The 21030-nt window shown below is 46.1% G+C and overlaps 6 protein-coding genes and 1 non-coding gene across 7 annotated transcripts; 2 read left to right on the top strand and 5 right to left on the bottom strand.

The window, feature by feature from the left end:
- Positions 1–62: 62 nt before the first annotated feature.
- LOC136189178 (DNA repair protein XRCC3-like) lies at positions 63–1977 on the top strand. Its single transcript, XM_065977058.1, has 6 exons — positions 63–290; positions 337–482; positions 536–745; positions 797–819; positions 875–977; positions 1034–1977. Exons 1-6 carry the CDS (start codon positions 65–67, stop codon positions 1166–1168), a joined length of 843 nt encoding a protein of 280 aa, XP_065833130.1. The 5' UTR covers positions 63–64; the 3' UTR covers positions 1169–1977.
- On the bottom strand, positions 1144–5442 carry LOC136189171 (MAP/microtubule affinity-regulating kinase 3-like). The gene is made up of 17 exons (XM_065977044.1): positions 5191–5442; positions 4802–4978; positions 4700–4753; positions 4539–4587; positions 4411–4476; positions 4286–4356; positions 4158–4214; positions 3873–4109; positions 3764–3821; positions 3640–3701; positions 3484–3583; positions 3321–3430; positions 2875–3261; positions 2755–2828; positions 2623–2703; positions 2239–2463; positions 1144–1950 (listed from the first exon to the last, which is right to left on the bottom strand). The coding sequence occupies exons 1-17, from the start codon at positions 5257–5259 to the stop codon at positions 1629–1631; spliced, it is 2199 nt and encodes a 732-aa protein (XP_065833116.1). The 5' UTR covers positions 5260–5442; the 3' UTR covers positions 1144–1628.
- An 81-nt stretch (positions 5443–5523) lies between these two features.
- Positions 5524–7305, bottom strand: LOC136189174 (uncharacterized). Its single transcript, XM_065977050.1, has 5 exons — positions 7048–7305; positions 6618–7000; positions 6460–6569; positions 5924–6404; positions 5524–5874 (listed from the first exon to the last, which is right to left on the bottom strand). Exons 1-5 carry the CDS (start codon positions 7303–7305, stop codon positions 5613–5615), a joined length of 1494 nt encoding a protein of 497 aa, XP_065833122.1. The 3' UTR covers positions 5524–5612.
- Positions 7306–7445: 140 nt separating this feature from the next.
- On the bottom strand, positions 7446–7528 carry Trnas-aga (transfer RNA serine (anticodon AGA)). Its single transcript has one exon. It is a non-coding gene; the product is annotated as a tRNA-Ser (tRNA).
- A 106-nt stretch (positions 7529–7634) lies between these two features.
- On the bottom strand, positions 7635–10947 carry LOC136188622 (unc-112-related protein-like). The gene is made up of 15 exons (XM_065976372.1): positions 10819–10947; positions 10559–10751; positions 10019–10430; positions 9930–9963; positions 9804–9872; positions 9639–9746; positions 9463–9585; positions 9355–9407; positions 9248–9306; positions 9123–9194; positions 8955–9064; positions 8726–8896; positions 8328–8390; positions 8120–8266; positions 7635–8074 (listed from the first exon to the last, which is right to left on the bottom strand). Exons 2-15 carry the CDS (start codon positions 10677–10679, stop codon positions 7751–7753), a joined length of 1866 nt encoding a protein of 621 aa, XP_065832444.1. The 5' UTR covers positions 10680–10751; positions 10819–10947; the 3' UTR covers positions 7635–7750.
- Positions 10948–11060: 113 nt separating this feature from the next.
- Positions 11061–12820, top strand: LOC136188624 (protein MEMO1-like). Its single transcript, XM_065976375.1, has 9 exons — positions 11061–11197; positions 11500–11584; positions 11631–11699; positions 11752–11864; positions 11919–12030; positions 12084–12226; positions 12279–12355; positions 12408–12512; positions 12571–12820. Exons 1-9 carry the CDS (start codon positions 11143–11145, stop codon positions 12712–12714), a joined length of 903 nt encoding a protein of 300 aa, XP_065832447.1. The 5' UTR covers positions 11061–11142; the 3' UTR covers positions 12715–12820.
- LOC136188623 (adenosine 3'-phospho 5'-phosphosulfate transporter 1-like) lies at positions 12726–14242 on the bottom strand. Its single transcript, XM_065976373.1, has 3 exons — positions 14226–14242; positions 13963–14171; positions 12726–13911 (listed from the first exon to the last, which is right to left on the bottom strand). The coding sequence occupies exons 1-3, from the start codon at positions 14234–14236 to the stop codon at positions 12818–12820; spliced, it is 1314 nt and encodes a 437-aa protein (XP_065832445.1). The 5' UTR covers positions 14237–14242; the 3' UTR covers positions 12726–12817.
- Positions 14243–21030: the final 6788 nt, after the last annotated feature.

The raw sequence follows: 21030 nt of genomic DNA, 5'->3' as shown, positions 1-21030 counted from the left end.
CTAAAAATAGAAAGTGAGCCAATATTTGCAGATTTTATACGTTGTCGAAATCCCGGATTAGCTCATGACGTTGCCGTCGGTGCAAACTGCCTTGCAGACGTGGCAGGCAGGCGTCTCTCGACGCCGTCTGAGCATTGGCTGTCCTGAAATGGATGCCCGTCTTGGAGGCGGGCTTCTGACTGACGGAATAACGGAGATATCGGGAGAAAGCGGTGCAGGGAAGACGCAACTGAGCCTGCAGCTTTGCCTCACCGTTCAGCTACCCGTTGAAAAGGGCGGATTAGGAGGAGGTAATTGTACAGCTTTACCTCTCTCCATGTGACCTCTTTTTCTCAGAGGCTTTGTATGTGAGCACAGAGTGTTCTTTTCCTTCTAAGAGATTGATGCAGATGGCAACTGCATTTCGAGAAACACATCAGATGATTTTTTCGTCTGTCGGTCAACTGACCGACAGAATCTGTATAGAACACGTTGCATCATCAGTAAGTGGCCAATAATTGACCAGTGGAATCATACCAGAATGAAGTGACTTTAGGATGGTCTCACTGCTCTGATTGATCGCCTTCCACAGATGACATCACAAAAGAATATTAAACTAATTATCATTGACTCCCTCGCCGCCGTATTCAGAGCCGATTTCGACCAGAACGAAGCCGTGGAAAAAGCCAAAGCTTTGCTCTATATCGGACGCAAGTTAATGGAAATAACGAGACGAAAATCAATACCAGTCGTCTGCATCAACCAGGTAAAATTAGAGACTTCTTAGAGACAGAAACATCTACCTTTTCCCCCTTAGATAACCGCTCTAAAACCCCAAAGGTCTGCATTTTTATAAACAAAATAACTTATATACCTGATGCGACTTTTCTTCCAGGCAAGGTCCAACTAGAAGTTCATCTAGTCCAGCTCTTGGTCTCGCCTGGTCTCACGTGGTCACCGTTCGATTGTTTCTAACGAAATCAGCGTCTACTAATGAGGTAATTTCCACAAGGTGGCTACCTATTTGTAACCGCGAGCGCTGGCTTTGATGCAGGCGGAAGCGGAACCAACGCCACGCGTCATGGAAATCGTCTTTGCTCCCCACCTACCGCAAGACCGTTTCGAATTTCAAATAACAAAAAGAGGCGTTTTTTCGACGAAAACTCGGTCCCCCACAGCATATATTTAGTATTTATTTACAGCTAATAAGAATAATAAGAATAATAAGAATAATGAGTCATGGTAGGGGAAGACGTTTCTCAATATAAACTCACTAAAATCACCAACGTAGAGTCTCCGCGCGACAGAGGGGGAAAAAACTAGGAACGAGGAGGAAGCAAGAGACAAAAAAAAAAAGATGATGAACACACGTACACATACACACACACACGTACACATTGAGAAAAGACTGCATATAGGAAGAGACTACCGTAGTACCCATTAAAAACCGTCAAAGAGGCACAGTCACTTCAAAACGTGCCTGACGGCGGAAAAAGAAAAAAATTATTAAGGTGAAAGAGACGATATAGAGAGGTGTGCAAAGCCTAACACGTGCGCATGCGGTTGGTAGACGGGGGGAGAGAAGAAAAGAGGAGAGGCGCGCCAAACCAACCCCATTTTTAGCTATGTAACCCCCTCTCCTCCGCCGACTAGACTTTCAAATCCGTGCTGATCTTCGAAGCGATGTTCTTGTAGGCTATGGAATTCCCCGATATTCGCTTGAAGCGGACGCCGTGCATGGAGAGACGGGGCAGGCGGCACACTTCAACTTCAAATTGAACCGTCGTCTCTTCCGACTCGCCGTGCTCGCACAGGAGAAGGAATTTCTCGCGCTGTTCGTAGTCGCAGCCGTTTCCGTCGAGCGCGTCGCGAAGCGCTTTCATTATGTCGATCGGATCCATTTGACTCGTCGTTTTCATGCTGAATGTGAATCGGAGAGCGCGCGGTTTAGAGTCCTGTTCGCCCAGGGATCTATGTAAGGGAAAGGAAGAGATTAGATGCTTGAAACATATGTATACTCTACTACTAATTTATAGGGAAGGAAGAGATTATACTATTTGTCTCTGAAAACGTTTCTCAATGACTCTCAATTAATCATTTATATGTCCACTCTACTACTAATACTCGCCCCCACGCTATAAACATTAAATGACAATCAATTAATCATCTATACAGTATGTATATGCTCTACTACTAATTTGCCTTTCAAATGACTATCAATTAATCACCACTCTACTATCGTATCTCCATTTCTCTTACTTTCTCGAGAATTTAGACGTGAGTTTCGAGAAGAATGATCGATGACCTGCCACGGAACTCGTTCCCGGCGGCATGGTCGTCGTGTCAGCGACGACCATTCCGCCGTTCGGCTGAAACAGTTTCATCTTGTCGCGCGTCTGCCCGGCGTGGAACGTGCTCCGAATTGCGCTGTTGCGCGCCTTGAAACTCAGCGCGCTGAAACCCGCCGTCGAATTCCGATTCGACCTACAAGAAAAAAGAAAAAAAAGAATTTTCAATTGCGCTCTTCTAAGAAGTCGATTGCTAATTGTCTTCACGGAAAATCAATACTAGCTTTGAGAAATCTCGAAGTTTCGTACGAAATTTCTCCTAATTCTACTGTACATCTTAGGATATTTCACTTACCCCGCTTCGCCGTCTTTTCCGCCTCGCAGCGCGTCAACGGGAGGCGCCTCCGTCGGCGGAGCGGATACAATACGATGACCCCTAGAGAAAACGAACAATAAAAATAACAAAAGCGCGTTTTAATTCTATTACCTTCTCACTGCGTCAGCCGCTGTTTCATGATGCGCACTCGTCGTCGCGCTTACCGTATTTCTTCTCCCCATCGGCTGGAAGAGACCTTTAACACACCCGCAACTAGTCTCGATTTCTTACTATTTGCGATGTTCTCGCTCCGCGTCGTCTTGACGACGACGACGACGACGACGTCGTTGTTTCCCATCGTCCCGCGTTCACGTCCATGTCGTCGCCGGCGACGTCCTTGGGATTGCTCGCCGTCGCCAGCGGCATGCCGTTCGTCGTTTTCGCACCGTCTCCCGCCTCCGTGGGACTTCCCATTCGAAAGAGCGGATTCGTATGACGCGTTTTCGACGACGACGACGACGACGACGGATGACCGGCCTCCCGTGGGCGATGATGCGACGACGACGACGACGAGGACGAAGACGATGACGTCGTCGTCGCAGCGGCGGCGGCGGCGGCGACCCGAGACGCGTTTCCAGTGCCGAGATTTCCAATGCCAACAGCAATGGAATCAAGAGACTAGAAAGATTAATTAATTAATTAACTATCTCTCATTTCTTATTGATGATTCTCTTTACCAATTGGCCTCGTTCTAGTAAAAGATACGTCGCCATGACGTCATTGTAAAGATTCTTCGTGACGGATTCGTGAATTTCTTCCGTAGTGAAACCCAATTTGACCATTAGTTCTATATAAAAAAGGACGTCGACTCTCTCTCTATTCGAAATATGAGACACTCACCTGTCCTAGCGGTATCATTCACGTCGACTTCTGGCTCAACATAGGGTCTCAAGTCTTCGCCTTCGAACCCGATATTGAGCCATCTGTCGTGCATAATCGTCTAGGGGAGAATTGTCGTCGTGGGAACCCCTCCCCTCCAAAGCGTTTCTCACTCACTTCTAATACTTGACGTTTAGCTGGATTTAAAACGAGAAATTTTTTCAAAAGATTCTCACAATCTGCGCAGAAAACAAAAATTAATTATAACAATTAAAAATTTTACCACGTGACGTGCACATACCTGTTGACATGTAAAAAGGAATGCGATACTTTCCTCTCAAAACTCGTTCTCGTAACTCCTAACAAAAAATCAATAATAATAATAAAATAAATATTTTTCTTTTTCTCACCTTCAAGTTTTGCCCGTCGAACGGCAAACTCCCACTTACGAGTGTATACAGAATCACTCCGAGACTCCAAACGTCCACTTCCGGACCGTCGTACTTCTTCCCTTGAAATAATTCCGGTGCCGCATATGGTGGACTGCCACAGAATGTGTCCAGCTTATTCCCCGGCGTGAATTCGTTGCTGAATCCAAAGTCGGCAATTTTGATATTCATCTCGCCGTCGAGAAGTAAATTTTCCGCCTGAGAGACCCCCCTAGTAAGATTCCAAATACTTTCGGTCTGATTTACCTTCAAGTCTCGATGAATAACGTGTTTCTGATGACAATACTGTACAGACGAGACGATCTGGGAACGAACGAACGAACGAACGAAGACGTTTCGCTGCGCGTTTGCTGCGCAGAAATTCATTCACGCACCTGACGAAATTTTGCGCGGGCTTCCTTTTCTTTCATTCGCCCGTGCGCGACTAAATAGTCGAAGACTTCTCCTATGAAAGAAATCGCGTTGTGCCGCACTGCGTTTGTTGTTCGATTTCGCGTACCGCCGCTCGCGTATTCCATGACGAGATAGAGCGTCTTGTCCGTTTCGATTACTTCGAAGAGTTTGACTAGCGAGAAAAGACGCGTTCGCGTTACGACGCGCGCGCGTGTTCCGCGTCAAAACGCTCACCGATATTCGGATGATCGAGCATCTTCATGATCCGCACTTCGCGATAGAGCTAAAAAAAGCGCGAGAGACTAAGAAACCCGTCGCAAAGACAAAGAAGCAGCACGCTGGAAAAACCGCAAACACGATTCCCCCGTAGGGGGCCCCACCCCGCCGAAACCTACCTTCTGAAGGCTACTCGGATTCAGCAGCGTCTTATCGATAATTTTAATCGCCACCTAGACCATCCGATAAACTCGCACGACTTCGAAAAAGCGTAGAAATACCTCGACTCCAGTGAGAACGTGTCGAGCCAGTTTGACCTTGGCGAAATTTCCCTTTCCAATCGTCTTGATGAGCTTATAGTTGCCGATGTAGACCTCGTCGCCGTGATGAGATCGCGAGAAGCGACGACCGCTGTTCGACGACGACGACGACGCATGGGAAGTCGATCCTCCCGCCGCCTGAAACAGAAAAGACAACACGCCCCTTCGCATTTTATTCATCCATCTTTCATGGAGCGCCGACTGGGCAAACGACGATCGCGTTCTCCGCGTCTCTATCGCCCGCCCCCTTATTCGCTTCGCGCGTCCAAGTCCCCGTTGTTACGCTTTCGAACGCGTTTCGAATCGCGGTGTCCCCCCCCCCCTCTCCCCCCCTCCTCCCTCCTCCTCACTTTCCCCCGTTGTACTCGATCCGGTGGGTTCTCGGCGACGGTCGGGAGTGGCGATCGTGTCGATGACATGAGTCTGCGCGCTTGGCTTGGTCTTTCCGCTGCAGGACGCTCGTCCAGCTCTCGGCGAACAAAGACGCGTTGCTACACTTAGTGTCGGGTTCGTTTCTTCCGGCTCGGGCTCCCGTATTCGATCGGACGAGTTTCGCTCGCCTTCTGTTTGAGAGTCGTCGAGTTGTGCCGCCTTTTCTTTGCGACTCGGGAGAACGAAATCGTGACGCGAGAGGTATAAACGCCGCTAATTAGACTGTTATTATGTATCCATTGCGGCACGTGATAACCTGACTTCATCTATCCGGGGCGTTCTATGCACGTGAAATAAAAACATAGCAAATAAAAAGTTGCAACTTCTAATAAATTAATTACTAGTAGGACTGCATGACTTGCTCTGCGGCTCTCTTTCCCGTATTGACAGCTGCTTCCACGCAGGCCGGCATGTCAAGTGACGTGCCTTCGCCAGCAAAGAAAAGCGACTGGCCTACAGAAGCAGCAAGACTGCGTAGATCCTCTTCCGACGCACCAACTGAAGGGCTAATGTAGGCACCGCGTATATACGGTTCGTCGCTCCAGTGTTTTCCTACGGACCCGAGAAAACTGTCCGTTGCAGGAGTAGGACATTCAGGACTCCTGCAAAAAATCATTGGTAGTCAGTCTCTTTTACCATAGAATTGCTTACCCAAATATTTCATCTAGTTGAGCAAGGAATTTTTTCGTTCTTTCCTCAGTTGTCATACCCTCGCTCTTGGCAGCTGATTCGCCTGACTGATACCCAGATATAAAGTAGCAGCCAGACTCATCATCATACTTCTTCTCCTCCTCCTCCTTTCCCCCTAACGTTATAATTGAAGAGTCTTTGGCAACGGCGACGTCTGTGGCCATTGAGTAGGAACTGAAGCGCTTTTCCTCATGAATCTGGCCCATGAATCCCGACGAGCATAAAATAACTCCAAAATCAGGCCAGAACGGTTTTCTAAAACGACAGCATATCTTATGAGATGACTCCATGTGAATTTTTTGTATGGCAGAAAGTTTTCGATCGGGAAGAGGCGGAATGAACGAAACGTCACCAGCACGAAGAATAGAATGAGGCAAGGTGATGATAGCTGTCTCGGCCGTGAGAACGTCACCATGACAATTCACAACTTTCACTTTTCTCTCTAACGAGAAATATATATAGAAACGAAATTAATTTTATCAGTCATACGTATATACCATCATCATTGTAAAACACTTGAGTCACTGGCCAGGAGGTCTTCACTTTAGCCCCATCTCCCAATTGATCCAAAAAATATTTGATAAGCAGACAATATCCGCCTTTCATTCTAAATTCTAGAAATTAAAAGTAGCAAAAAAAGAACATCATTTCTTACCTGTAGTTGTCCGTTCCACAGACCCAACAGTCAGACCACCGTGCCAATTCCTGAATACCACACAGACTCATTGAAACGGCCATCTCCTGACAGATGACGCCTCGAACAAGATCTCTCACTTCTTCCGTCACATCGCCACGCCCATCCAAGTAATCCTTCAGTGACATGTCAGCATCTAATGACAGGACGGGGCTCGCTTTGGCCGGATGCGCATTGTCCGGATATGCGTAAGGCAATCCATTGATGTCTTCGAGAATTTTCAAAGTGTTGACGATGTCTTTGCACTCCGATTCTCTCGTCATTTTGTAGAGACGGCCGCGATGATGAATGTAGTCGCGTCCGTTTCGATCGCCTTTCACGGCTAGGTCCTCGAAGGTGTAGATCTAGAAAAACGTCTTGTATCTTGCATTGCTTTACGTTTTCATTTTACAGAGTCGCCTAGTTGCCATCCTTCGCGCTTGGCGAGCTCGAATAAGTTCGTTTTCGAGCCGTGGATGTACTCGGCGCCGAGATCGATGGGCCCCCAAGTCGGCCAGCCGGGATGCTGGCATATTCGTCCTCCTAAGCGATCGTTGGCTTCGACGATCGTCACATTGAAGCCGTGCTGAGACAGATGAGCTCCTGCTGAGAGGCCTGCTGCTCCAGCACCAATGACAACGCAAGAACGGCGATTGTTTGTAGACGACATTTTTGTGTGCTTAGCGTACGCTAATCTAATTAAAAGTTGACGGTCAAAATAGAAGAGTTCTATTTATACGCGCTGAGCTTGTTAGACCAAATGAAAAAAAATCAGGTTTCAATTGGCAAAGAAAAAAAAAGTGCTACGGACGTAGTTGACAGGATTCGAACCTGCGCGGGGAGACCCCATTGGATTTCTAGTCCAACGCCTTAGACCACTCGGCCACAACTACCGGAACGAAAAACTTACTTCAAAATATCGTATTTATATATCGAAACACAACTTCGTCAACACTTGCTGAAAAAGCGACAGACCTTAACGACGACTGAAACGATTAATTGCAAAACAAATAACAAATTCCGATAGCGATAACAGTCACCAACACAAAGAAACAAAGACATCACACAAAAAAACACTTCCGTGAAATTAGACACTAAAATTAATCAATCTTTTTCTAAGACGCAGACGGCAATACAGTCGGATCAGTGCTCTCGTGCCAACCCCCAGTCAACTTCAAAAACATTTCCACATCCAATTCATCCTCGTCGCTTTCGCGCATCGACAGAAAAATGTATCCGCCAATGTATTCGTGCACGACTTTCAAATCGGCGCTCTGGCACGAAAACGAGAACGAATTGTCTTCGTGCTCGATTCGCATCTCCTTGATTTCCCAGTTGATGTTCCACGCTCGCATTGCGCTATAGCGCCACGTTTTCTTGTGCTCGTGCGTGTTGATGTCCATGCGAATTATTCGATTGTACGTGATGCCGAGAAGTTCCTAAATTTATTTATTTATTATTTATTGTGATTCGTCGTCTCTTGCCTGTTTTCTCGATCCCGAAAAACGAACGATGAAGTAGCTGATGCCGTAATCGGCCAACGCTTCCCAGTCGCGAATGTATTTCAATTTTGCTTCCATTGTCGGCAATTGATTCACTTTGCTGTGTTGCTTTCGAATCAACTCGGCAATCTTATTAACATAGAGAGTCTTTCTCTCTCTCTCACACACACAGCGTCATCAAAACGCTCACCTTTTGAGGTTTCAATTTCTTCAAAATTCGCTGGGAAACGAAATCGCTTGGAGTGAGCTCACCCTACAGGCAAGGAGACCGCACATAAGTTGGAGTCTACAGCTACTTTTTTTACACAAGAATCTCTACACAATTCAACTCCAGTCTTTATTGGAGAGTGGGGCACTATTGTTTATACGCTCAATATCAATTATGATACGCCTGGGGCTCTATTTTCTCAAAGGGGTAGAAAGGTGAAGCTCTATTTGAGAGTGCAAGGAGACCACACTAACTAACTAACTAACTAACTAACTAACTAACTAACTAACTAACTAACTAACTATTTGAAAAAGTTGGAGTCTACAGCTACTTTTTACACAAGAATCTCTATCAGGAATAGTCTCTTTTTATATTCTTACCATTTGTGCGCTTCCTGCTGAGTCGTGGGCGTCACTGACACTCCCCTTTCCCACCTGTAGATGAACGAAAGCCTTGACGCTGGCCAATTCCGCTTCATAGTTTGGATCGTCGAGCGTTCTTCCTTTTGAAGCCAGTTGACACGCCGTCATCCACTCGGCATATTGATCCTCCTGGGGGGAGGGGAGAAAATGATCGTTTCACAAAGGCGCTCATACGAACAAGACTCACGTTGTCGCATTTTAATTCGAACACGTCGGAGGAATCGAGCGTTTGCACTTCAATTCGAATGATGAACTTCTTCTTGGTGACATTTATTTCCGGAGTCACATCCGTCCCCTCTATAGGAAAAACGCAATATTCGTGTTTTTTTGAAGTAATATTTGAAAAAAAACGCACTATCCAGCTTCGTTTTTCCAACGGGAGCGCCGCCTTCGTCCTCCTGGCACTTGTAGTAGGACACGTGCATGTCTAATAATAAAATAACAAATATTTGATCAAATGCACGCTTGAGTTTTTCTTACCCTGAAAAACGAACCAATACTTCTTGAAGCGCTTTCCCAGTGTATCAAAGCGCCCAGGCCTGGGGGGGGAAATAAGAATCAATGCAACAGACAATAAGAAAACCTACTTGTGAAACTTGAGCATCGCAGAAAGCTTCTTCGAACTCGTCGTAGGCAATCCCTGAAAAAAATTTCAAAAATAGACATTTTTGTACAGAACCACGCATCTTTTTTACTCGATTTCTCGGCGGCAATCTCTGTCCGAGTTGCAGTTCATTCAGCTGATCTTCAACCGACGCGGCTTCCTTGAAGTCTGATCGGCGAGTGACGGGCATTTCAACGGCCAATTTCACTTGCATCTGAATATAAGGAAAGTGTCTCTCGCGCGCGCGCTCCTTCTTCGTTCTCTCACCTGAAGAGCGGCGAATGCAATCGCTTCCTCTTCCGTACAGTCGACGTCTTCGAACAGAACGGACCACTTGGCTTGCGCGTACAATTGATCGATGCGGTCCTGATCAATCTAAACAATGACGTCACAGAAATGCCAGTCATTTTTTCGTACTAGAGTACACGAAACCTTGGGATCGATGTTCATGAACGCGTGATATTTGAACTTGAGCTGCACCGGATCAAATTCTTCAACACCCTAAGAAAAAAAAGAAGAGAAAATGAATAATAACACCAGTAAGGAGTCAATACTCACCTGTTCAGCCAAAGATATCGACGAATCGACCCATCTAAAGAACAATATGTAAAGAAAAATATTTCCATAGACGATTTCTTTCTCTTTACCGTGCATTCATAGCGGCTCGATCTTCAGTCGATCTCGCCAACGTATCGCCAAATATCCCATCGGGATAATCATCGTCGACGGCGGCGGCGGCGGGATCCGGCGATCCATTTCGCGAATCGGAATCCTTTTTGCGACGCGGACGCGCTTTCACGAGCGACATTTCCTCGGGATGACGTATGCAAAGCTGTTCGCACAGTTCGGCGACGGCGTGGAATGTGAGCACGGAGAAACTGCATTTCACTTTGCGATAGCGACGATCGGGAAGTTGGACGCTGAGATATTTTCGCTGGGGTGTGAAGTGGAGGCGCGCGTCCGATTGGACGCCGTACGCGTTCAGCGTGATGCGCGCGCCGAGGAGCCACTGCTTCTTTTCGGGCCACCATAGCGCGTGATCGGACCAGTCTTGTTCGCCTGCGCGCGCGCGCGTGGGGGGACGAAAAATCGAGTTACGGCAGTTTCGAAGTGAGTTTTTGTGCGGATTAGTTGCGGTTACGGCGTTTCTTTATTGCGACGTTTTTTTCTTTCTCTACGGTACTTACTCGTTAGCGACGATACGAGTTCGAGGATGACTTCACCGATGATCATTTCGCCGCTGACGCGGATCGTTTTCTTTACTTGGTTGCTGGTGACGAATACCTGGAGGCCCCATTCGAGCGACATGACGAGCGAATCGTTTCTTTTGTCTATTAGCAAGCGCTTGTTTAGAAATCAGGGCGCGTTCGAGGACCGGTACTAGTGAGAAAGAATAACAAATCGCTTTGTCGCTTCGTCTCGCGAAGGATTGGCCCTTTTTGCTTACCCAATGGGGTGTTCTGCGCGACTGGCTTGGGATGGTCCCAATAATCAACGGGCTTCTGGAAGTGGAGACGTTTCCTCGACGAAAATGAGGCTGCTTAGAATTCGCGCGTGCGCAGTTGTGGTCTCTCGCATTTTGACCGCGCCCTTCTCGGCGCGCTTCTACGAAAGCGTTTAGGAAAAGTCTCATAGCTGCAGACGCGTGTTTGTCATACTCTAACTCCGTTTAACACTCATTCATGTCGTTTTGTGGTCGACATTTCTGGTTCTACCCACATCACGTGATCTTCCTATTCAATCCGGGACCGATAGGAACTGAAACAGTCAGATGGCGTCGAGTAGACGACGACCGACCCACGCCGGTTCCTGGTATTCTGATTCAGGTTCGATCTCCTTGAAAACTTCTTGGTCTTGTTTTGCACTGACGACGTTCGAACGAAAAAAAATCATCGCGAAAGAGCGTCGATCTTTTCGACGGTTCGGCCCATCCTTCCGCACATCCGGCAAAGCATATTGGCGACCATCCGGCTATTTCTCCATCAGACCCGGAAGAGAGAAAGAGAGAAAAAATTGACCCATGGTCACGTGCCTATATAAATTATCCTAAAAAGTCCCACTGACTCGGCGTCGTTGATGTAAACGAGGCGCATGAGCGACTCCTTATATGGCTTCTTCTTAAAAATAGGCGATGCGCTGTCAAAGGAACTGGCTTCGTGGCTGGGAAAGGCAGACGTGTCAAGACACAAGCCAGCTCGAGCCATCATAGCTCCGTATAAAGAAAATAATGTCTCTAAATTGTGCAATGTGTCTGCTTAGTCATGCCGGTTATCGTTATTCGGGTGCTTGTGCTGCCTATGCGTACAAGCAGATAGATCCCACTAGAGTGTAAGAGGAAATCGATTGTATCAGAAATAGTTCTACTTTTTAATCATTTAAGAAAGAGGGTATTTATTCTTGGACCGTCTCATCACGCCTATCTTCCCGGGTGCGCTCTCTCTTCTGCAAAGGTTTACGACACGCCTCTGTATCCACTCAATGTAGACCAACAGAGTAAGAACAGACACCTAACATAGTATATTTTAATTCATTTTCTTTCTCTGTTAGTCTACGCCGAGTTGAAGACAACAGGTCTCTTTGAAACCATGTCTTTAGACGTTGACGAAGATGAGCACAGTATCGAAATGCATTTACCCTACGTAGCCAAAGTCATGCAGAGGTGTGTGTGCGCGAATTATAATAGAGAGCTCGTGAGCTCTGGGTTTTTTGTAGTCATAAGGGTGCCTTCACTGTTGTACCTGTTCTTGTTGGTGCACTCGATGTTGACGGGGAGAAAAAGTATGGAGCCGCGTTTAGCAAGTATCTTCTCGATCCAGATAATCTCTTTGTCATCTCTTCTGATTTCTGCCACTGGGGTACACGATGTTAGAATAGAAAATTCAGATTCCGTGACTATGTGGTTATTAGGCAAGCGCTTTAAATTCACTCACTATGACAAAAGCTACAAGCACATTTATCAGTCTATTGAAGCCCTTGATAGACAGGTATACCTATAGTACAAGTAGTTAGGAGAGAAAGGACTTTCTTTCCTTACAGGGTATGGATCTAATTGCATCATGCGATGCTGACGGCTTTGCCAAATATCTGAAGCAGTTTAGAAATACCATATGTGGTCGCCACCCAATCGGCGTTCTGTTGAGGGTCAAATATAGCAACAGCTTACCCTAATAATAATAATAATAATAATATTTTTGTTTAGGCGGTTCAAACTCTGAAGCAGAAAGATCCGTCAACAATTGAAATCTCGTTCTTGAAGTACGCTCAATCGAGTCAAGTCACAGATACGAGCGACAGTTCCGTGAGCTACGCCTCAGCCGCTCTCTCAATCAACAAACAAGCCTAAGACTTCCCCACTGAAAGACAGATAAAAGAAGATTTATTGTATAGTAACTATTCGTTGTAGTCTAAACTCAATCACAATCGAAATACACGTGCGAGAACGAGCGTCATTTCTTCTCACTAGCGCCCAAGGCTCTGCTCTTTAAATAGGCTCTAAGGAACAGTGCAATGAATACGATCACAACGCCTATCATCGCAGTGCTAGTCAGCGTGTGATTATAAATGTAGCAGGAGAGCAAGATGCTCAGCACCTGCCTCACCGTCATAATAATCGTAAATATCACCGGTCCAAACGTCTTGACCGTGTAAAAAATAAACAGCTGCCCGACGGCCGAGCAAATGGAGAGAATCACCGCGTGAAAGAGCAAATCGGCGTGACTCATCACAAAGGCGAGCGACGAGAAGAATTGCGATTGTTCGACGAGCGAGAGCAGCGTGAACAAACACGAGAACAAATTCACTCCGAACATGGATTGAATAGGCGACATTTTATACGTTCGAAAGAGCTCGGACTGCCAATTGGACGTGAAACTGTCGAAGACCATGTATCCGACGAGTACGACGAGTCCCGTGACGCTATTCTCGCTCGCGCCCCGCTGTTCGCCGTGCTCGCCGCGCCCGTCGCCGTGGCCTTCGCTCGAGACGAGAAAGAGACCGGCACCGATTGATATCAGCGAAGCGGTCGCGTAGTCGTTCCACGGAAAACTTCGACGCGAAACGATTTTACCCATTATCATGACCGGTATGACTTTGGACGCTTTGGCGAGAACTTGCGTGGGAAATGTGACGAATTTGAGCGCTTCGTATTGACACCAACTGCTTAGAATATTCGATATGGAACAATATGAATATTTATAGAGGGGGGCGCGGTGGATTGGTTGTCGTGTCAACGCGATCACGAGACCGGCGACGGCGAAGGCGAGAATTCGATTGACGAAGACGAGAAATTGGGAATTGCGAAATTTGACGCCGTCGTATTCTTGCGTCATAATTCGCTCTTGGAGAACGCCCCACGTTAAATAGGACAATTGAAGTCCGACGGCGCAGAAGAGAAGAAGGAGTCCTGTGTGCCAGAGCGGCGGCGGCGCCGGTTCGTTGTCGGCTTTTTGACCGCCTTCTTCCATTGTTTTCGTGGGCGTGGCAGCTTCGTCCGGTTTCTCTACGATGCACGTTCTTAGAAGGGAATAGATGGGGCCCGTTCCTAAGTGCGAAGTCTTATTATACTAACAAAGATCCTGTCTGTTTGGTTTGCCTTCGTTGAGCCATTTCGATTTCTGCGCGTGGCGAATGAAGAGCGCTGCCGGGATGATCACGCTGCCGTAGCCGGCGAGATTGAGGAAGAAGGAGAGGAGGCTGTCTATTGAGGTGTAGTCGCTTTGATTGGCTTCCCGTTTCGCTTCGTCTGCGATTGCGCGCGTTTGTCGTGCGCAGGCGAGGACGACGATAAAGGCGACGACGAAACTAAAGCAGAACGGTAGTGGCAAGGGTGAAAAAACGTACAGTACATTTGCGTACCGAAGCGCCATGTTGTGACTCGCGCACGTTAGAAACAAAGGGACAGTGCATATCTATGGTGCAGTGGCGGATCTATGGAGAGCGCGCTCCCTCCCCCGAGGTGCCACCTCTGGGCTGGGTGTAGACGTGGTTCTTAAAAAAGGTGCATGGACGCGTAGTCAAAAATTTTCGCACTAGAGTATTTGTTTTGGACACATGTACCGGTATGCAGAAGTGAGGGCATACTAAAAAATTTAGAACATTCGTGCATACTAATACACTAATCAGCAGTCAAGTTCCGAGTCCTTCAGAAAGAAAAGTACGTTACTACTAACTAATTCAACTAGCTATTTGCAAGAAAAGTGCTGTGAGAAAAGTAGTACTCCAATTCATTAGACGGTAATGAATCAATAGTGAAATCGTTTGATGCTTGGTTGCTACTAGTGATATCGGTCGTTGTTGCTTGCGGAACCCAGTCAGAAGCACTGAGGAGTTCCAGTGGAATACCAATGGGCTCGTCTTCTAATTGTTCTGCCTTTTGAAGATCCATTTCGCTTAATTTCGTCTCAACAGCGTCTCGCACCAGTTTGAATTTTTCCACATCGCGATAGTCTCCGACCACATTCTCGAAAAAAGAGGTTAGCTGATCGAGTGCTTGCAGAATACTAGCTGCGTCAACCATACCCGTCGTTTCTACTGCCTTCAGCTTTTCGACAGACTCTGTCGGAGCCGTGGTTGTGTACATATGGCTACTGCCAAAAAAATCACACTTGTATTCGGCTAATCTCGCCAGGGCCCCTAAAACGACAGGATTGTCTAAAGCTTTGCTGTCGCTGTAAAATTCGTAAGCCTTTTGCCAGCTAGAAAGACAGAGATTTTCGTCTTTGATCGCTACAGCACAGGCAGCGAGGCAGAAATGCAAATCGCCCATGCGCTTTTTTGTCGTGTTGCAGCTCGTAAGAAACGGGCGAAAATTTTCAGCTAAACGTTCAACTGTCGCGGTGAGAGCTTCGACTTCTGAAAATAAAGCAGCAGTTTCGTCGGACGAGTCCACCAAACCCACGACACTTTTAGCGGCAGCTATCTGCCGTCTGACTCCAAAATGTAATAGCACAAATATTCTTATAAGATTCTCCGTCTCTAAAGCCTTGGACTCCAAGAGAAACTCTTCCGACTCCATCAAAATGTGACAGGCGTCTTCGTACCTCTGTCTAAAGTAGTAGAACTCGCCCAGAAGAACATAAATAAGGTAAATTTTAATAGGATCGCCGTTTCCACTTTGAAGTAGACTTAAGCTTTCAACAAGTACTTTCTCTGTAACTTCAGGCTCCAAGTTCTGTGAAACACCGGCCAAAGCTATTCGTATGTGTACAGCATCATCTCTTCGCCCAGGCAAGTCTTTCAAGCAGGAGAGAGCTTCTTTATAGCACTCAATCGCCTTGGATACATTTTCGGTTAAAGCGTAGCAATCGCCCAGCACGTGTAGAGTGGTTGCCATAACGGGATGCTCCTTGGGAAAATGGTGTCGTTCAAAATCCAGAAGGTTGAGGCACACGCGAATGCAGTCGTTAAAGCGTTTGACTTGTTTCAAATACTTGGCCAAATCGCAAAAATAGCGAATTCTGCCGAGTACGCTTTTCTGTTGAGAGACGGAGTCCCGGAGTATGCCGAGAAAGAAATTCCACATCTTCAGACAGCGTTTCATCACTGCGTTCTGCCACTTCTCAGATTCAACGCAATCACTAATAATTGAAGACGAAATACGAACAGATTCTTCAACAAGGAGTCTTTCATAGGAAATGGAGCCAACGTTATTAGACCTACTCATAGCGAGAGCTTCGCTTTGACTCGGAGTGCTGAAAACGTCATTATCAACAGGTTCGCGACGGCTGAAAACATTATCAAACGTTTTCTGCAGTTCATTACAAAGTGACATAAACGCGTAGAGGCGAGAATGATCCCGGCGGAGAGCATCCAAGAGCTGCACGCCGAACACAGCGTCGCTCATACCACTGTTGACTTCATAGTGTTCTTGAGCGTTAGTTGTTATGTACCGCATAAGGCCGTTTCTTTGCATATTTTCAATGCGCATCAGTAAGAACCCAGCCTGGCACTGCAGCACGGTGCCGGGCTCCGTGCTCTCTACAGCCAACCTGTAAAACTGTGCCGCGCTCTCAAGATTTTCTTCAGCAAGGCAAACATAAGAATAGTCAATGCAACGAGACGCCAGCAAGTGTCCGGTCACTGGCATACCAACACTCTCATGGCAAAATTCTTGTGCGCAAGGCAATCCTAAGGTCATTGCTGCGACCCGAGCACGATCAACGAAACCCACAAACTCGCCCTCCGAAAGGCGAAGCTTAAAAATTGGTCTAACCACAACGGTCACGTGAGGCAACAGTTCAACAAGTTTTGGATCAGATAGACTATTGGGCGTATCGGTAATCGTTGGAAAGTGCTTTGCAATTGCTCTGCACAAAACTTCAAGCATCGAGACGAACTGACGAACGCTGCAAAGGTGACGACGACGGATTGTAGATCGAATCAGAGGATGAACAAGAGTAAAATGTCTGTTTTTTGGCCGCTGAATAAGACCGTGTTGAACGAGAAGAGAAGCGGCGTGATCAAACTCCTGCGTCGAAGACAGCTTGAGACAGCTCTTCAAAAGATAATCGGGAATTGGTGCAGTGCCCAGCAGGGTGCAAAACAGCATCATTTCAATCGAAGCCGGACAAGCAGCTTTCAGTTCTACGACACTGAATTCCCAAAGGTAAACTGAGGGTACTTTGCCTTGAAGCATTTTTTGAAGAAGAAGAAGACTTTGAACTTCCAACGGCGAAATAGCTTTTTTGATTTCACGCACAAAGTTTTCTCTCATATCTTTCAACGTAGTCAAACTAGTAATTCCACGTACAGCGAGACAGCCTTTCACGTCAGTTAGTTTGTAGTAATCAAGCCATTGATCAAAAGTAGAATTTTTGTCAGGAAACCGTCTTCGAATGCTTTCAATTTTCTCCATGTACGTCTTCAAGTCTACGTCCTTATCTCTCGTCTGTGCGACAGCGTACTTGATTGCCAGGGGGAGGCGACAATTTCTAGCAAAATGACAAGCCTTTTCCCTAGTCAACTCATCTAAAGTCGCCTTTGATACGCCACATTCAGCCAGCAGTATATCCAATGCAAGCTCCTCAGAAATCTCTTCCACTCTCGTCTTCTTTATGGTGACGTCTTCCCACACCCTGCTAGGTCCTCCGTCACTTCCGGAGCAGATCACTACGTCAACGTCCAAATACTCAGGAGGCAGACAGTCGTTTAAAATTTCCATTTTGTCCGCATTTTCAAAAATAATAAGAGATTTGGGTTTACCGCGCCAGCTCAAGTACAACGCCGTCATGTTGTCGCTAAAATTCTCCACGGGCTTCCACTTGCCGTGGTCGAGCAAAGCGTTATAGACAGATTGATAAAGAGATCCGTACGATTCAGCATTAAACCAATAGACGCCGTTGCGATACAATGAATTCGATTCTTGGGCGTATAAACGAGCTATATCCGTCTTTCCTACACCGTGTTGACCGTGTAAAACAGCAATCTGCCGTCGAATTGACGTCTTTCCCCAAAGGTAATCCTTTAGAAATTCGCATGTTCGACTCAAGACGCTACTGACAAGACTTGGAGGCTCTGTCTTTTGCGATCTTTCTTTAACAGCGATTTCGAACCGAGGCGCAGGGCGCTGATCACTGTACACTTCCCTTTCCCTGTAAGGCGACAAGTCTTTGAAAGCAATGTGCTGCCACATAGCATCATCGCTGTCATCTATTTGACAAGTAAACTTTTCTCGCATATCGGAACATTTCTTCGCCTTTTCACACTCATCAAAGTTCTTTTCAAACAAGTCTCTAAGGATGTCAAAAGCCTCGCACAGGTTAGCATTTGGACCCTTTTTCTCTTCTGCGCTCGCCAATAGTTCTTCTACCCGCTCAATATTACGCTGAGAATCACAGTTCGAATCACCAATCCAGCACTGAATCAACTCTAGAAAGCAAGAGATCACTTGAACTGCTTCTGTCCAATTGTTGGTACTATTAGCCAAAGTGAGGCATTTTGCAGCCGTCTCCAGGCTGGAGTGCCAATCGCCCTTCTGTTTTAGCGCTTTGTAACACACTGCCAGCTCTTTGTGCAGTTCAGCACGACGCCTCAGACCAGAGTCAAAGAAACTAAAACCAAAAGTCCACAAGTCCTTCGTTCCTTCTAACAAAAAGTGAGCGTCCTCGTGTTTGCCTTGCGCAATCATACATCTAGCTTCAGTAAGGATAGCATGGCTAATAAGAAAACGAACGTCCCAATGTCGTGCGTTTTCTACTGATGCTACTGCCATTTGTGAGATTCCATCAACCGTTGATATAGCTTTGTCAAATTGTTTTTGTTCATAATAGAACTGTCCCAGACGTACCGTGCACGTGTACTTTGCGATTTCGTTCATCTCCAAATCTGTTCCTTCGGCACAATTCTTGCCAGAAAATTTCTTCAAAATTTTTTTTAATTGTTTCTCCGCTTCTGGAGGATTTTCACTGCAATTGATTTCAGCCATTAAATATTCGACCTCTTCGCTATTCACTGGACCAGTCTTGCCGGCTGCTGAATATATCTGCCACGCTCTCCAACAGAAACGTAGAGCTTCATGGCGATTGCCATCCTGCAGGTAGCAGCGAGCCAGCTGGCATAACGTGGAAGCAATAAAAGTATGATTTTCTGGAAGAAATTGTCGTTCAAGACGAACGAGAGCATGTCCCACTTCAATGCTTTGTGAAATCTTCCCCGCCTCACAGAGATAATTTATCCAATTAGTAAAATATTTTATCTTTGATCTGTTTCTTTTTCCAGGAGGATGAAAGAGCAGAGACTCTTTCCACGCCTTCAGCATTCTCTCGGGAAATTCTTGACTAAGCGACCGAAGTATTCCGTGCAAGCGTTCCTTCGATACATCGAGAACACCATCTTTCAACAGTACGCTTTTTACGTTGTCCATAAAGGAACTTAAAGGCATTGATGAGTTGAAAAACAGATGCACGACGTCTCCAAAAGATTTGACGTCTATGCCACATTGACGAGCAAGAAACTCTGCCAAGCTATTGCTAGCGTCGACAAGAAATTGAAAAGCATGTGCGACTCGTTCTGGATGCGATGCCATCAACTCTAAAATAGTCTTGCTAAAGCCACATGCGCTGACAGTTCCTCTGACCAGTTCAGGAAACGTGCAATCTGCAAACTTTCTGAGTTTCATTCCCAAAACAACAGCACAGATAAGGATGTATCTTATGTAAAGCAATGAATCTGTTGCTTTGCCATCAAGGCGGCGAGCGACTTCTTCAACTTGTTGTTGAACTTTCGAGAATTGAGCAAATCCCCTTTCTAAGGCACACATAGCAAGATCCAAACGAATACGTATGTTTTCGTCTACATCGTCTTTCGTTCTCTCTATGGCCAAGTGACACAATGGAAGAGATGAAGACGTTCGCAGTGTCACCGCCAATGCCTGATCAATCTTCAGCAATTGGTCAAACTCTCGTGAGTTAAACAAGCTAGTCTGCTTCAAAAAGTCGAAGATAGGTTCACAGATGACGCCAACATGTGGCATTAGATCCCAAAGTTTCGAGTTGTTCAAATCTCTACATTCGTAGATACTTTCCGCAGACGGTAAATAGTGTAGCAAGCAACGAGACATTCGAGCCAGCAGATCTTCGTATTCGTGGTTGAGAAACCGCCGCTCTCGGATGCTTCGCTGAATCAGTGAGTGCATAGTGTAGTAATTGACTCGCTGCTGTGTACCACTAGGGCTCGTGGAATCACATTCGTGGAGTAAGCCAATTCGAAAGAGACAGTCAACAGCTCCATAGGCAAGGTTCGGTTGATCGGGAAATATTTCTTCCATGCATTTCTTCATTAGGTAGAGAGGTATACGTGATGGTCCCAGTGATGCACAGACCAGTAGAAGAGAATAAGCTTCATTCTGTTGGATTTTTAGCTCTTCTATGTCCACTTCCCACACATACAAAAACGGCAACTTTCCATTCTTTTCAGTTCGAATAAGATTAACTCCGTAACGAAACCTCCGTCCCTCGTCTTTGAACTTTTTTTCTGTCAACATTTTTTCGATGGCAGCAATATCATCATCGCTCATATTTTTTATAGTTACGAAATCAAATGTCAAGTCACGTTCCCTAAACATTTCACGAATCTCGTTTGATACTACCTTCAAATTAAAGTGATCAAGCCATGTTCGTGTGGAATCAAGAATCTGATCCACACTCTTCTTGTATTCTTGTACTTGCGCTAGATACCCGGAAATACTTAGCCTTTCTCGTTTAATCCTGAGAGCTGCATGGTACAAACCAATAGGAAGGCAATCAATGACGTCTTCAACGAGACGTTTAGCGGCTTTATACTCTTCACAGTCTTCATTTTTCAAGACCTCGTCAACATTTTCAATTGCACTTTTTTCAAGAAGAAAAGATATAGCGCTGTCTGGCGGCAAGCACTCGAGCGAAATCCTCTTAAACTCTACTGGCGAACACGGCCAGACTTCAGATCTCGAACAAATTATTGTGTGAACATTGTTGAGTGACTGAATTTCTATCGCATCGAGCTCCTCCAGTTTATCGGCAGGATCAAAAATGAGAAGACATCTTTTTCTTCGGTTTCGGATCACTTCGTAAAATTCTTCGTACGTTTCCTTCAAAGGAGCATCAAGCGGCAATTGACTACTTCCTTGTTCACTTTGCGCCAATCTATTTACGTTTTCCTTAACGGAGCGCAATAAAGCATTGGA

The sequence above is a fragment of the Oscarella lobularis genome, chromosome 7 (genome assembly GCF_947507565.1).
Source record: "Oscarella lobularis chromosome 7, ooOscLobu1.1, whole genome shotgun sequence".
In the NCBI taxonomy this organism is placed as follows: Eukaryota; Metazoa; Porifera; class Homoscleromorpha; order Homosclerophorida; family Oscarellidae; genus Oscarella; species Oscarella lobularis.
Note: the sequence above shows the minus strand (reverse complement) of the source record. Positions and strands in the feature narration are given on the sequence as shown.

Coding starts and splice junctions, on each gene's coding strand:
- LOC136189178 (XM_065977058.1), top strand. CDS start 65: ATGACGTTGCCGTCGGTGCAAACTGCCTTGCAGACGTGGCAGGCAGGC. Junction 746..796: donor CAGTCGTCTGCATCAACCAG/GTAAAATTAGAG, acceptor TTTCCCCCTTAG/ATAACCGCTCTAAAACCCCA. Junction 820..874: donor ACCGCTCTAAAACCCCAAAG/GTCTGCATTTTT, acceptor CTTTTCTTCCAG/GCAAGGTCCAACTAGAAGTT.
- LOC136189171 (XM_065977044.1), bottom strand. CDS start 5,259: ATGTCATCGACACGATCGCCACTCCCGACCGTCGCCGAGAACCCACCG. Junction 4,357..4,410: donor CATGGAATACGCGAGCGGCG/GTACGCGAAATC, acceptor TTTCTTTCATAG/GAGAAGTCTTCGACTATTTA. Junction 2,704..2,754: donor GCGGCTGACGCAGTGAGAAG/GTAATAGAATTA, acceptor CGTTTTCTCTAG/GGGTCATCGTATTGTATCCG.
- LOC136189174 (XM_065977050.1), bottom strand. CDS start 7,305: ATGTCGTCTACAAACAATCGCCGTTCTTGCGTTGTCATTGGTGCTGGA. Junction 7,001..7,047: donor GATGGCAACTAGGCGACTCT/GTAAAATGAAAA, acceptor ACGTTTTTCTAG/ATCTACACCTTCGAGGACCT. Junction 5,875..5,923: donor CAACTAGATGAAATATTTGG/GTAAGCAATTCT, acceptor GATTTTTTGCAG/GAGTCCTGAATGTCCTACTC.
- LOC136188622 (XM_065976372.1), bottom strand. CDS start 10,679: ATGTCGCTCGAATGGGGCCTCCAGGTATTCGTCACCAGCAACCAAGTA. Junction 9,964..10,018: donor CGAGCCGCTATGAATGCACG/GTAAAGAGAAAG, acceptor ATTGTTCTTTAG/ATGGGTCGATTCGTCGATAT. Junction 9,065..9,122: donor TGGAAAAACGAAGCTGGATA/GTGCGTTTTTTT, acceptor TTTTTCCTATAG/AGGGGACGGATGTGACTCCG.
- LOC136188624 (XM_065976375.1), top strand. CDS start 11,143: ATGGCGTCGAGTAGACGACGACCGACCCACGCCGGTTCCTGGTATTCT. Junction 11,700..11,751: donor CAGATAGATCCCACTAGAGT/GTAAGAGGAAAT, acceptor TAATCATTTAAG/AAAGAGGGTATTTATTCTTG. Junction 12,031..12,083: donor GTAGCCAAAGTCATGCAGAG/GTGTGTGTGCGC, acceptor GGTTTTTTGTAG/TCATAAGGGTGCCTTCACTG.
- LOC136188623 (XM_065976373.1), bottom strand. Junction 13,912..13,962: donor ATCGAAATGGCTCAACGAAG/GCAAACCAAACA, acceptor CTTCGCACTTAG/GAACGGGCCCCATCTATTCC.